Source organism: Panicum hallii, chromosome 2, assembly GCF_002211085.1.
Source record: "Panicum hallii strain FIL2 chromosome 2, PHallii_v3.1, whole genome shotgun sequence".
Taxonomy (NCBI): domain Eukaryota; kingdom Viridiplantae; phylum Streptophyta; class Magnoliopsida; order Poales; family Poaceae; genus Panicum; species Panicum hallii.
This window is the reverse complement of record NC_038043.1, coordinates 46070751-46085191: the sequence shown is the minus strand read 5'-3', so window position 1 is coordinate 46085191 and position 14441 is coordinate 46070751. Positions and strand designations below refer to the sequence as shown.

Below are 14441 nucleotides of genomic sequence, written 5' to 3'. Positions count from 1 at the left end.
TACTTGGTAGTGCTGTGTGTAGATTTAGGGCCAAACATGTTCGGTCCAAGCGGGAGCCCGTCCCAATAATAATTTAGAGCCAGCCCAAGCAATTAAGTCATTTTTTTGCACTTAAAAATGATGGCAGCTCAGCCCGAGTTGGATTTGATTTTGCAGTTATTGGATGGGTCTTGGGCACCGATTTTTGGGCCCGAAACAAACTGGGTTTTCTTGGCCCGGTTCAAGCCCAGCCCAGCCCGAGCCCAGCCTGGCCCGTAAAATGAACAGGTCTAGCTGCGAGAGGTGAGAATGCACGAAACCCCCGCAGCAACTGGATCAAAAAGGCCACGATAAAAATCAAGTGAACCCTGAAAAGCCATTCGAGGAGAGCTGAAACAAAGGGGAACCTAAACAAAACGCCAAAGCGTGATCAACCGAGGAGGAAGAAAGGAAAAGGGAGACCCAAACAAACTGCTCCGTCGTCGTCCATCTCACACTCCCCCCACCCCCATTCCTGCTGCTTCCTCCCCCAAATTCCGGTCCTCCTAAACCCCCTCCCCCCACCTCCTCCCCTCCGCCGCGGCCCCAATTCCGCCCTCCCCGACCCCGATGAATCCGATCTAAGCATGTCCGCCGCTTTAGCCTGCCACCGCCGCAACCCCAAGCGCCGCCGCGACGCGCCCGATCATGCGCTCCCCCCGTCATCCAAGCAGCCGCTGATGGCCCACGCCGGAGCCGCCGAGCCGTCCTCGTCGGCCTCCGCCTCCGCTTCGGGGGCCGATGGCGCCTCCGCGGCGGCGGCCGCCTCGTCGCCCCCCGCGTCGCCGCGGGAGGCGCACTTCTTCGTGCGCGCCACCGACTCCAAGACCATCGCGATGCACGCCGGGTGGGACGACACGGTCGGCGCCGTGCTCGACCACCTCGGCGCCTGCGGGTACGGCCGCGATTTGCGGCTCCTCTACGCGGGGCGGCAGCTCCCACCGGAGGTCACCCTCGCCGAGCTCCGCCTCCCGCAGGACTCCACTCTGCACCTCGCGGCCCGACTCCGATCCACTCAGCACCCGCACGCGTGGCAGCTCGCGGCGCACATCGCCGCCACCGCCGCCGGCGCCGAGTCCGGGGCCGCCAGCGTCCCCGCCGCTGCCTTCTCCCTCGACGAGCTCGTCAAGGAGTTCATCCTCCGCGCCCACCGCGCCAACCTCGGCCTTTCCCGCCACGATCGCGGTGCTCCAGGTGGTGAAGACCGGGCCACGGGGGACCACGCGGCGGAGTACCTCGACATCTTCCTGCAGGCGGGCGCCGCCTTAGCGTTGGTTCGCCTCTACCTCTCAAAGTCCGCCTTTCGCTCATACGCCGAGCGTGCCATCAAATGCTTTATCGCCACGGACCCTTCGTCTTTACCGATGGACGTGCTTGTCTTGACTGCGCCAGTTCTGCTTGAATTTTGCCGGTTGCTTTCCTTGGCTGCGGGCAAGAAGGAAGTACTCTATAGATCATGCCGGCGTTCACTTGCATCAGTGTTATCCAGTCGGCCCAGGCTCCCCCCGTCCATGAACTCGCCAACCAGGTTGATCGAGCAAATCCTGCCATTTGCCCGTGAAACAGTGGATGTGGTCCTTGAAGGACTCGCATCCATGTCCATGATGGTCTCACCTATTGATCTTGATGAGTTCTCAAATTTCTTTAAAGTGATGTGCCAGCAGGCACGTCATTGGATATCCGGTGAGGGGTCGATGCCCAGGAATCTGTACAGCAGGGAGTCTGAGCATGGTAACACATGGATGTGGAGGTTCCATAACATGTCGATGGACATGTTGAAAAGGTTGGATGAGTGCTTGAAGAGGTTGGAAATGGACCTGTCATTGTCATCAGATAGCATTGGGGTCACGGAAAGTCAAACCATATGGGCCGCTCGATCACACATCCTGGTTGTGTTGACTGAACTTGATTTCATCTCAGCGATTTATGAGGATGTGGGGCACAACCTACAGCTTGTGTTGATGGCACACAGGGCACCGCTCAATGCACTTGTCCGCTGTTCCAAGAGAAATGAGCGTCTCCATTGGCTCGTGAAGCATAAGAATCTCCTCTGCTTTGAGGCAAGAAGGAATTTAGTCTTCATGATGCTCCCTGAAGGGAAGGATGATTTCGGGGAGCTGCATGAGATGTTGATTGATCGGTCACATTTACTTGATGAATCCTTTAATTACATCGCACAGGCGAAACACAGTGAACTTCGAGGTGGGCTGTTTATGGAGTTTAAGAATGAGGAAGCTACAGGGCCTGGGGTTCTGAGGGAATGGTTTTGTTTGGTGTGCCAAGCTCTTTTCAGTCCGAAGCAAGTTCTCTTCTCGCCTTGTCCTGAGGATAAACGAAGGTTCTACTTGAATGAAAGTAAGTTTCCTGGGTACTATCTTACAACTTCACATATAGTTATATTGTTGTGGCACTATAACTAAGCGACTTCAAACTTGTGGGGCTTAATATACTCTTTAGTTGAGGATCAAATCTGCCATGTGATTTTCATGTATCCAAGCTGAATATTTGAATACATAATGATAGTCGAAATTTTGAAAATTTGAGTGCATGTATTTCCCAAAGGACAGCAGTCTTGTAGAGCCTTGTCCTTCCCAACTTTGCTGGGCTGTTTAGTTGCATACATCGTGCACGTTTTGCTTACTACAATCACATATAAGAAAAATTCACCTACTATAAAATGTAACTTTTAACTTATCATGTACTCTGTTTTGTTGAGCTTATCAATCCTGAAAGTGCCCTATGTGATAAGCCTAAGCTTGACCAAAGAAGTATTATATCACTTGATGAAGTCAATAGTAAGCTGTGATGTTGTAGTTTTCATTATGCAGTATGGGCCCTCATAGCTGCCATGATTATGTTCATGAAATGAGAAGATTATGATGCAGTTTGTATGTTGACAGTCCGCCTATGAAGACAATAGCCATCCCCAACTTATTATAGTTATTGTTCCACCTTTGGCTTTATTTTTTTCTATTTAATTGTTTCTTATTTGACCATTATATTTTGGACAACTGATGTCCACAGTGATGTTGCTCCTATATCCTCTAACCTTTGACAGTTATCTGCACATTGCAGCATCTGCTGTGGATCCATTGCATCTGAAGTACTTCACTTTTGCGGGACGAATAATTGGATTAGCCTTGATGCATAAAGTGCAAGTCGGAATTGTGCTAGACCGTACCCTGTTCTTGCATCTTGCTGGGAGAAGTATTACACTAGAAGATATTTCTGTGGCAGATCCTGTCAAATATGCAAGCTGCAAAAGGATTCTGGAGATGAATGCTTCTGAAATTGATGATCTATACCTAACATTTTCCCGAGGAGCTCATGAATTAGGTACTCGAGAGATTATTGACCTTTGCCCAGGAGGGCAGGATATCAGTGTGAATATCAGAAACAGAGATCAATACATTGATCTTCTTATTAAGAACACCTTTGTGGACTCTATTTCAGCTCAGCTAACCCATTTCACCCAAGGATTTACTGACATACTAGTTAATCCTGATCGCCGTAAAGAATTTTTTGAGTGCTTAGATCTGGAAGACTTAGACCGACTGCTAGGAGGAAGCAACGACACAATAAATCTGCAAGATTGGAAATCACATACTCAATATAATGGCTACAAAGAAAAGGATCGCCTGATTACTTGGTTCTGGAAGGTATGTTGTATTGCTTTGTATAAATGCATTCTATCACCAATTATGAGTTTGTGGTGCTGCTTTATGTTTTGACTGTCTTCTGTTGTATGCTCAATTTCTCATGCAAACATACCATTTCTCAGTAAACTCTGTTAGATTTTGTGGGAAAACCAAAATTTCAATCATTTTTGCAGACCAATCAGGTCAGTGCATGTGGTACATGTACATGTGTTGTGAGACACAATCCTAATATAAATGTGTGTGATAACAGCATCATTCACTTCTGATACGTAGCTACTTTTTAAAAGACATGCAATTATATACATTCCTATCCCAATAAAAATGGCTAATCATACGCTATCACTGCAGAAATTTACATTTTCCAAAGTATGGTATAATTTTTCCTTGATGTGCTTTACCTAGCTGTCCTTTTTTTTTCTGCCTCTATCATTTCGTCATAGCAGTTCATGAATTTAATTTGCCATCGTATATATCTGTCTCTTCCAACATGGCAACATATGGTACAGGCGTATAGACATTATGTCTTGGTTTGTGCTTGAAATGTTTTTTTTTGTCTTGGTTGATCACAATCCCAACAGATTCTGAACTTGTAGGCTGTAAATCAAGCCAAAACATTATGTGGTGCGTGCAAAGGAAGCAAAACAAAGTCGAATCTAGTTTTTGTCTGTTTAAACCATGAGGTTGAACTTTAGTGTTACGGTTTGTTTAGTTTATCCCATGATGAGATGCATTAGTTAGCCAAGCCTACTGTTCAAGGACTTTGGATACATTGCCCTTGAAATTTGTAGTTCCCACATCATTGTGATGAAATCCTTTACTATTTTAGTTTTGACTGTAGCTTTGTCCAGAATTTTGGAGGTAGATGACTGACTGGTATATGCTTAGCAACATAGTCCTTTTATCCCATTCATCTCTTAATCTTATCGATGCAAGCTACTAATTGAAACTAGGCTATTAGCTTGATCCTTGGTGCTACGCTAGTACGCTACATCAAAAAGTCAGTTGATGACATTGTATGTTGGATTCACCAACAAGCAAGTTAATCATGGATATACGGGCAGTGTATTTTTTCTTCTGTTCTTTTAATGAGAATGCACAGGAGGAAACTATGTGTCTGTAATTTTAAGGAGAGTGCCATAGTGGGTATAAACCCAAGACCTCAACCACTAGAACCTTACACTCTACCATTGGTCTACATGGCTGCTTATGTTTTAGTATCAATAGGACATGATTGCACCATATTTCTACCTTTTTGGCGGCTCTGCGCAAATAAACAAATCAATGTTCTTAATTCATTTTGTAAACTTTAGTTTAGTTACCTCATACAATTCTTGTTAATGCTTGTGTAAGTGAGATGAGAACAACTTTTCTCATGTTGTTGCGGATGCACATTTGGTTGGAGCTTCATCAACAGGAGCCAGGACCTGGTTCTTTTGCTGATATCGACCAGTATTTATATAGTGGACTATCGAAGTGTGGCGGCAAAGTGATAACACATTGCCCTGCTTTGACGTTGTCTGAAACATGGCTAGCTTTCCCTTGTTATCTTGCATGCATATCTGTCAAGAAATTCAGCTTTCTTATAGAGCAGCACCATTATGTATTGCCAATCAGTTTCTTGCATGCTTGGATACTTATTTGTTCATACTGCAGGCAGTCGAGCGCATGCCAATCGAGCAACAGAGGCAGCTCCTCTTCTTCTGGACTTCAGTGAAGTACTTACCATCAGACGGCTTTGGGGGGCTGAGCTCCAAACTGTACATATACAAGACATCCGACTCACCTGATCGTCTCCCATCGTCTCAGACCTGCTTCTACCGCCTCTGCCTCCCTCCTTATACATCCTTGAAAATGATGGAAAACCAGCTGCAGAAGATCACACAAGAGCATGTGAGCTGCAGCTTCGGTACATGGTAGTTGCCGGTATATTCTGTACATATCGTAGGGTAGTCCCATCCTGTTATCTCATTGAATCTGATCCTACAAGCTTGAATGAAGGTAATAGGCTGTCTTATTTTGTTTCTTCTTCTTTTTTTCTCTCTTTTTTTGTATGTACCGTGAGTTAGTGTTCTGAGACACTTAACCTAATGTAGATGGAATTGGTAGAAAGCAGATTTCTTTTATTTCCAGATGTGTGTGATGCTGCGCGGTCAGCTGGTGGCAGTAATGTAACGACGTGCGCAAGTAGCTGCATTGTGCTGACGAGCTCCGACTACCATTGAACTGCTGATGGGTTATTCTGGTTGATCCGTACCGGACAAAAGCATGGGACTGCCTTGTGATCGGAAGGAAGTTGACTTAGGTAATGCTTTCACGGTCTGTTCAGCTCGAATGGGCAGGATCCGAAATTCGGTTTCCCCCCTAATTTTATCTAACTGGCAAATTCTGCTCAACTCTCAGACATGTTTTGCCTCGGATGGAAGCTCATGGTAAGCATAGGCAGATGCTCTCTGAGAAATGTCCTGACATCGGGTTCTTATGGCTTAGCCCAGCCCGGCGCTTGGCATCTGGAACAAATTCTGAATCGCAGATATTTTCGTTACCACTGGCCAGTGGCCACAACATGTATCTGTGCATGCTCGTTGTAACCGGATACCCCAGTGAAATCTGAGAAGAATTCTTCAGCAGACGCCCGCTAAGCTAACTGCAGTCAGTTTCTTCTCCTTTTGGATCTGGTACAGGAGCAGCGCTGCGTCGCCGATGGGAGTGACGGCCATCAAGGAAGAACGCGTTGCTGGCATATACTGCGACGACAGGCCGTCACATCCTCGGCGAACATCCATCGGGCTGCGCTCGGCTGATTTGAGAATCCCGGGACCCGCGACGGCGACGGCGACGGCGGCGGCAGCGCCGTGCACCAGCCTACCAGGCGTCGGCACCGCACCGTCCGACAGTCCTGAGCGGCCGCTGGAGGCCATCGACGGAATAGGCTCACAGTCACAGCTCACCGCTGGTGGGGGGTGCACTCATGCACGTACGGATCGTGTTCGAGGACGACACGGCACGTCGGCGTGATGCGTGGCCGAATGTTTCGTAGGCCCGTGCTGCGCGGCACAGCCGCACAGCTAGGTGGATTCGGCCGGCGTTCACGATCCGGCGACCGAGCCCGCCGAACTGGTCAAACTGAGCCACGATGGCATCTCAAGCTCTGGGCTGGTTCCCGCGCTCTGAGCTTTTGAGCATCACTGATCTTGGACAAAAATCTTTGCGGATTTGCCGATGAACGGTTAGCAGCATCAAGACCATCATATTCAGCTAGTCATGTCACACAATGCAGGTGAACGGAACTAGAAACGATAACGCAAACGTGGCTGATAAGTTGGTACGAGTACGATGCATGATAACAGAACACGAAGGAACACAAAGACACACAATGTTGCAGCGGCAGTCATGGGGCGCCGCGCCGCTGACACCGGGCCCCACCACACCACGACACACTTTATTTAGCCCACGTCACTCCACTCCTGGCAGCCCGCAGCACCCCCACACAGCAGCTTACTGCTAGGCTAGCTACGATAGACACACGCGAACAAGTAAACCGTAGCGTACTGAACAGCAAGCCAGTACGTGCCCCGTGTACGTGCGCACGCTGGCACGCGACTGCCACGCCACGGCGAGCCGTCATCCACCCCTGGGCGCCGTCGCGCGGCGGCATCACTCGCTGCTGGCCTTCTCGGCCTCCGCGGCGGGCGCCTCCTCAGCGGCGGCCGGTGCTTCCTCGGCAGCGGGAGCGGCGGCCTCCGGCTCGGCGGCTGCTGGCTCCGGCTCGGCAGCCGACGCCGCCGCCTCCTTCACCTCCTCGGCGGCCGCCGGCTCTGCCTCCGCCTCTTTGGGCGCCTCGGCCTCAGCCGCGGCGGCTGGCTCCGCCTCGGCAGCAGCGGCCGGCTCGGGCTCCTTGGGCGCCTCGGCCTCCGGCTCGGCGGCCGGCTCCACCTCCTTGGTCTCGGCCACGGCCTCGGCGGGGGCAGCCTCCTCGGCCACGGCCCCGGCCGCCGCGGGGGCCTCCTCCTTGGGGGCCTCCTCGGCCGCGACGGCCGCCGGCGGGGTCTCCACCGCGGGCGCCTCCTCGGTCGCAACGACGGTCGGGGTCTGGACCTGCACGTGTCACGGCGAGCACAAAAACACACGTCAGAAACTCAGTTGATCTCGCTTTACTAGGATCGAGATCGAGCTCATCAAGACGAGCGATCGATGGAATCACAAAACATTCCCAAGCATTCCGATAAAAAAAAGGAGTTATGATCCGTGCATATGAATCACAAGGATGATGCTGATCGAGCTACCTCGGCAGTGGCCATTGCTGACGAGCAGAAGGTTGATGGCTAGCTACAAGGAAGAGTGGCTAGTTGGCTAGCTGCAGTAAGAGCTAAGAGTAGCTAACACTGAACTAGAGCGAGCGATCAGAGAATGGGATGGAGCTGCGAGTTCTGAGAAGCAAGGAGCTGAGACGGGGGCACTATATATAGAGGCCCGGTGGCAAGGCCAGGATGAGGAGAACACAATGGGTCATCACCCAGGGCAATTTTTTTTTTCAAAAAAAAAGAAATATAATGAAGAGCTGTCCTTCGTATCGTGATCGGGAATCTTGAGAGCTGTACAGGCACACATGAACATGTCATGCATTGGAACCAAAAGGAGGTGTGTCCATGAGCCGTGACACATGGAAAGGGTCCAAAAGGGCCGGTGTGCACGGTGCCTTGGTTGTTTCGCTCAACAGGCCCGGCGAGACCGGGGGAGGAGAGGAGATCAAGCGATCGCAGCAGGCTGACGGATCGATCGGTACATGTGCCAGGAAAGGGGCCAAGTGAAATCTGGCCGAATGGTCTCGTCGTGGTGGCGAGTGTTGTTTCTCGCTTGTAGCGTTGCTCTGCCCATGTCGTCGAGTTAGCTTTAAGATTCGTGTTACATACTCATTGCTTACCCCATTCCTCTAAAATGCAAAATGCTAGTGGCTCTACGGAAACATGTCGATTCCAGTAGTGCCTTTCGTAGAAAAACAAACTAACATCTGCATTTAGTTGGTATTTGTAGAGGTAGATATATTTTTCTACAGACTTGATCAAAAGTTCACCATCGATTATGATAGTACTGCCACACCACGACCAATGGACTCTCCAGATCCTTGCCGCATACTACTTGACACTTAGAATCTCAAAAGCTGCCTCGGCGACAGATTCATCACCACAAATAGTCTACGAGCAAGTGGCCTCGCATTTCTCCGTGTGGAGGCAGAGCGCGCCGTACCTTTTGCGTTGTAGCCTTCGTCGTGCTCGTCGCGTGCAGGGCTTTGCGGTGCCCATCTCATTGCTGCTGCACGTTCCGCGCCGTCCTTGGCCTCCGTAGTTAATTGCCTCGCTCGTCTGGACCGTCTGATCGATCGAGGCCCCCCGCCCCCCGGTCCCCCGCGGCCAAATCAGCGAGAGAGATTCCTCCAAAGCTTTTCATGATTATGTTACGGGAGAACAGATCGATTAGTGATGCTTTGCTCGTACGAGATTAGAGGTGGCGGGAACAGAGGCGCTTGTCGGGTTGGCGTGCGGACAATGCAATTGGAACCGGTGAATGTGCATCCGAGCAGTGCTGACTGCTGAGAGGAATGCTACGATGCGTAGATCAAGGTGTAGTAGGTTGCATCTCTATAGCTAGCAGCTAGTGCTAGGACTTTCTGAACGATGAATCTGTGCTGTACATTACATTCTTTTTCTCGTCTAAAGGACTGTAATCCTTTACGAGCTTCAATAATAGATGTACTATATATATATATATATATGACATCTTTGGTTCGAGTCGATCATGAGCCAAACTAAAACTTAGACAGGCCATTCGGCCATCTAGAGTTTGGCAGCAATGCCAAGTTTCGGTTCGGCGTTCATGTGCATCAATGCATCACATGTGTGTTAGAAACCAAACCAAACCTATTCCTAACCCATGGCTTGTTCATTCCAGGCAATCAGGGCAGATGGATAGATCAGCCTCTCTATCAACTTTGGACCTTGTTCGTCCTGTTGCCTCAGAGATTAGGCAGCACCTTTATCAACAAAAAAAAAGTTAGCATAGAAAATGTTTGAGCCGATTGTGCTGCGCCGCAGGAGTAGTTGTCCATCGATCACCTTTGCCTCGCAAAATAATGGAGAAAGCAAGCAAGGATCTCATCAGCACGACAGCGAGGTCACGCTCGTTTTGTGGTACACCGCAATGGCCAATGGGGCTGCCTGACACCACATTATCGCTTCCGCAAACTCGCATAGCTCATCGCTGCCGAAAGATCACATGGCAGCTAGCTCAAGGCCGGCCGGTCCACTACAAGCTAAGGTTTTAGGCCAAGAAGAAAAGCTTTGATTTCACATAACTGAAACGAGCAAACCCAAACTTCAATTATACAAGTGATCCTTCTTCTTTTTTCCATCTGTTTTTGATGTTTAAGACACTAGAAATATATACACTTTTATGAGTCTAACAAAACAACGGTATAGTTTGTTCAATACAAACCTCGAAAATTCCTGTGTTCCAAACAGCACGCTGATCATCACGACCTACAACAGCGGCGGCAATGGCAGCAGAGAATGATAGAGGTGGGCAGCTTTCTTTTCATGCAAATTCTAGCAAGTTTACACGGGTCGCGAGAGCTTTTTGTGCCCGTCGTTTTCCCAGCTCTGAGCCCGGCCATTCAGATGTGGAGATGATAGGGAAGATGACGAGGGGGTTTCGCCTTTCGGAGCGCGAGAGAGCCCACACCGAACATCCAACATGCCCAGTCGGATGGCCTGACCGGCGACAAACCACAGGGAAAATCGGCGAGGCCGGCTGTCAGTGTGGGCCCGCGCGCCTATCCTCTCGGATCTCCAGTGGCACCAACTCTGTCGTCGTGTTTGTGTGCCTGCGACCCAACTTTTGAGTTTCCGTATCCAATTCAAGTGTTTTTAAAAGTTTTAGCGATGTTTTATGGTTGATAAATATGAATTACAGGGCAATTTTAAAATGTGGTGGAAGGTTGAACGCTCGCTGATCTCTGCGAATGGCGCATTGTTGTGTGCAGAGTCCATCTGGTTGAAGCGCTCAGGCGCCACACATGCTGCCATGGAGTTTGCCGGCCGCAGAGGCAGACCGGCATAATTGGAGGCCATGACCCGGAACCCGACGGTGACGTGGCACCAGAGATAGGGGCGGTGGGCGGGACCCCCACCCACAGTCCTCATGGAGCAGTGTTTCCACTCCGTGATGACGTCGGATGCCGCCAAATACGTGTCTCCATGTCATCCTGCGACCACTTGCAACTTAATGGCATGAGTGTGTCCAAATTCATGTGATCAGCGAGAGGATCTGCACCCATGAACAGAGAGCCGTAATTGTTCTAGGATTGAGAGGCATTATTCGGATTTGTAGAATTCGAGCCGTGCCGTGTTTGTTGCTGCTTAATATCATTGTTAGAAAACGTCTTGGAGTAATGATGCATCCGGTGTTAAAACTGTTAGTACCTGGATTGACATGATGCTACATTCCTTCTCCATAACCATTAACCTGGTATGTTAAAAAAAAAACATTACGTTGTAAACTTACCCAGTGGTCACACTAACATAAGAACATGCATGTGGTGTCCTTGGACATATATGTAATCAAGTACATACAGTGCTCCCTGCAATATTCTCCAAATGCACTATTTCTTTCCATATAAAACATGGACGAAAAAAAGAATATATCCTCAACAGAGGTCAGAGGTGAAAGGGAGTGTGGATTTTTTTTTACCATTTTCACTCTTTGTAAACACCACCCTGTTATTTGAAATGCAAGTTGATTGCTCCGGAGTACAAAGCTACTACTTTGACATCGAGACAGTATCAAACCTCTGACTAATTGCATGTATTTTAGCGCATTCTAAAATCATATCTACCATTAATTTTCACTGCTCAAGAAGAAAGACAGCGAGGGCTTCTTTTGACGAGGAATCTATGGTGTCATCATCATTTCTTGAAGAACAATGGCGGTAGTATGTACTGCTCTCTACCATCAACAAATGCTGCGCCGACACGTCGGCCATCGCAGGCGCCATGTAGTAACCACTTTGCTCGCGATTGGACGCGCCTGAGCTCACTGCAAGCAAGCACGGGTCACGCCCATGACCATGAGGCCATAACCAATCAGAGATTCCCGTAGCCTCCTGCAAACAAATGGACGAAACAAGAATACTATAGTTTCTGAGGGCTTGTACTATACGTAATTTTCGCAAAAGAATAAAATAAAATAAAATTAGAGGGCATCTTGATCGATCAACTGCCATGGGCGCGACGTTCTGCGGAGTACCACCGATCGCCAGCGCATTTTCAGGATAAGGAATTTTATTCTGGACGTGTCGAGTTTGTCGACCAGACGAAAGTTCTTGGGCTAATGATGGAGCTACATGTTTAGCTAGCCATTGGGGTTATTTGTAACAGGTCAACGAGGCAGATGATGGTATGCAAGCATGCATTGTGAGGGAGTGTAGTCTGCTTCCGTGCCCGTAGCAGTTGGATGTCAAAGGTTTAGTAATAGGACTCGCAATGGTGCCGTCGACATGTTTGGCCAGAGACAAATGTAGCTTGGAAACTGCTGTTCAAGTTGGCATGTAAAAGATAGCTGCAGTGACTTCATACTTACTCTTTTTTTTTTGAAATAAAGACTCCATACTTACTTGCCTGCAGTGCAGTGACTTCATACTTACATGTTTGGTATTCACAATCAATGAAGAGTCAATAAGCTGTTCTGATTCCTCCAGAGAAGGGGTGTTCAGATAGAAAGTGCCATTCAAAACTCAAGAGTATCCGCAAATTCTGTTTGAAAAAGCCTTTGTGGTTCCAACTTCCAAACAAACGATGAATTGCACCGACATGGGCTTCGTCGTGGCGTTTCTTAGAGTTGCATTAGCAATAGGCCCAAATAACAACAAATCCCTTCTCGGCCCAAAAATGCTCAACAAATTTAGGCCCATGGCCCTGCTTGAACCAGTTGCGCCTTCCTCTTTGTTGAACCCGCTGCTCTGCTTGCTTCCGCGCCGCCGCCGCCGCCGCCGCCGCCGCCAGAGCTCGCAAAACCATCGAGCAGCCAGAGCAACAGAAGCCGCGGCGCCCGTGTCAGGTGGGCGCCGCAACGCACCGATGGAGCGCACGGTGAGGGAGCTGTGGGCGGAGTCCCGGGACCTGCTGGGCCTCGGCTCCCCGTCCCCTGACGACACCGCCGCAGCCTCCGCCGTGCCGCGCGCGGACCTGCCCCCGACGCCGCTCGCCTTCCTCCGCGACCACGTCTCCCCGGGCCGCCCGCTCCTCGTCTCCGCCGCGGGCACCCGCCACTGGCCCGCCGCGTCGCTCTGGCCCACGGCCTCCTACATCACCGACGCGCTCCGCTCCACCGCCGTCTCTCTCCACCTCACCCCCGACGGCCGCGCCGACGCGCTCGCCCCGCATCCGCACCCGGGGCGCCCCGGGTCCTCCTCCGCGCCGAAGTGCTTCGCGTCTGCGCACGTCCGCCGCGTCGACTTCCCGACCGCGGTCCGGCTAATCAGGGGATCCGACCCGGCCGCCGGCGTGGTCGCGTACGCGCAGCAGCAGGACGACTGCCTCCGCGGGGAGTACGCGGCGGTGGCCGGCGACGTGGACGCGCACGTGCCCTGGGCCAGCGAGGCGCTCGGCAGCCTCCCCGAGGCCGTCAACCTCTGGATCGGCAACGCCCACTCGGTCACCTCCTTCCACAAGGACCACTACGACAACATCTACGTCGTCGTCTCCGGCGAGAAGCACTTCCTGCTGCTGCCCCCCACCGAGCACCACCGCCTCTACGTGCGCGACTACCCCGCCGCTCACTACGTCGCCGAGGAGAAGGACACAGACGGGGAGCATCAGGTGAGGCTTAAGCTGGAGATGGAAGAGCCCGGGAGGATCGTGCCGTGGAGCAGCGTAGACCCGTGCCCGGGGTCGCCGGAGGAGATGGCCGCGCAGGCGTCTTCATTCCCTCTCTACTTCGACGGGCCGGCGCCGATCCGGTGCACTGTCCGAGCCGGCGAGATGCTCTACCTGCCAAGCATGTGGTTTCACCATGTCAGCCAGAGCCCTGGGCCGAACGGGCTCACCATTGCTGTGAACTACTGGTACGACATGCAGTTTGACATCAAGTATGCCTACTTCAACTTCTTGAGGTCGCTGGAGATTGATGATTGTTCATCGGGCGAAGCTGGTGCTTTGGAAGGTGATCTCGAGGAGAAGAATAACTGAGGGTGACGAACCTATTCTGATTACATCTGGTTTCCTGCGGCCATTGTCTAAACAGATCAACAGCTCTGCAAGCTTTAGAAGTAGTTGCCAGACGCATGGAAACCGATTGACCGGCTTGTATGTTTGTTCAACATTTGCGGTTGTCAATTGGCCCATCATGCTCGATTTGGTTGCAACTAGAACATTTGATTTGGTGGCGCATTGGCAAAAGTTGGCTGCATCCCCCAAAGAGAGGATGAATATTTTGCATTGCGCCCATGCGTTCCTCTCTGTTTCCAGTGGTGGTGCTTGCATTCTGCAGGGCTAAGAGTGATAGTTTGTGCAATTATGCATCATAAACTACTGGAGGGATGGATTGTCTTTGCAGAAACCAGAAGGTCAAGACCAGCTCAAGAACTGCATGACGTGGATAAAGAACATCATGGGTGAGACGGTAGCTGTACAGGCAGAATGAAATTTGAAATTGAGGTCAATGTGCGCTTACTTTGGAAGGTTGAAAAGGAAGATGAAGCTGAGAAACAAGTGA

At 50.6% G+C, this 14441-nt stretch overlaps 3 protein-coding genes across 3 annotated transcripts; 2 read left to right on the top strand and 1 right to left on the bottom strand.

Moving 5' to 3' along the window:
- Window positions 1–375: 375 nt before the first annotated feature.
- Window positions 376–5806, top strand: LOC112881557 (E3 ubiquitin-protein ligase UPL5). The gene is made up of 3 exons (XM_025946301.1): window positions 376–2373; window positions 3094–3677; window positions 5331–5806. The coding sequence occupies exons 1-3, from the start codon at window positions 606–608 to the stop codon at window positions 5592–5594; spliced, it is 2616 nt and encodes an 871-aa protein (XP_025802086.1). The 5' UTR covers window positions 376–605; the 3' UTR covers window positions 5595–5806.
- Window positions 5807–6965: 1159 nt separating this feature from the next.
- Window positions 6966–8121, bottom strand: LOC112881891 (induced stolen tip protein TUB8-like). The gene is made up of 2 exons (XM_025946800.1): window positions 7961–8121; window positions 6966–7772 (listed from the first exon to the last, which is right to left on the bottom strand). The coding sequence occupies exons 1-2, from the start codon at window positions 7973–7975 to the stop codon at window positions 7332–7334; spliced, it is 456 nt and encodes a 151-aa protein (XP_025802585.1). The 5' UTR covers window positions 7976–8121; the 3' UTR covers window positions 6966–7331.
- Window positions 8122–12657: 4536 nt separating this feature from the next.
- Window positions 12658–14180, top strand: LOC112881401 (jmjC domain-containing protein 7). Its single transcript, XM_025946062.1, has one exon. The coding sequence runs from the start codon at window positions 12806–12808 to the stop codon at window positions 13913–13915; it is 1110 nt and encodes a 369-aa protein (XP_025801847.1). The 5' UTR covers window positions 12658–12805; the 3' UTR covers window positions 13916–14180.
- Window positions 14181–14441: the final 261 nt, after the last annotated feature.

Bases quoted from the DNA above. Each gene is read 5' to 3' on its own strand.
- LOC112881557 (XM_025946301.1), top strand. From the start codon at position 606: ATGTCCGCCGCTTTAGCCTGCCACCGCCGCAACCCCAAGCGCCGCCGC. The intron at 2,374-3,093 runs GTAAGTTTCCTG...TGCACATTGCAG, and splicing joins AAGGTTCTACTTGAATGAAA to CATCTGCTGTGGATCCATTG. The intron at 3,678-5,330 runs GTATGTTGTATT...TTCATACTGCAG, and splicing joins TGATTACTTGGTTCTGGAAG to GCAGTCGAGCGCATGCCAAT.
- LOC112881401 (XM_025946062.1), top strand. From the start codon at position 12,806: ATGGAGCGCACGGTGAGGGAGCTGTGGGCGGAGTCCCGGGACCTGCTG.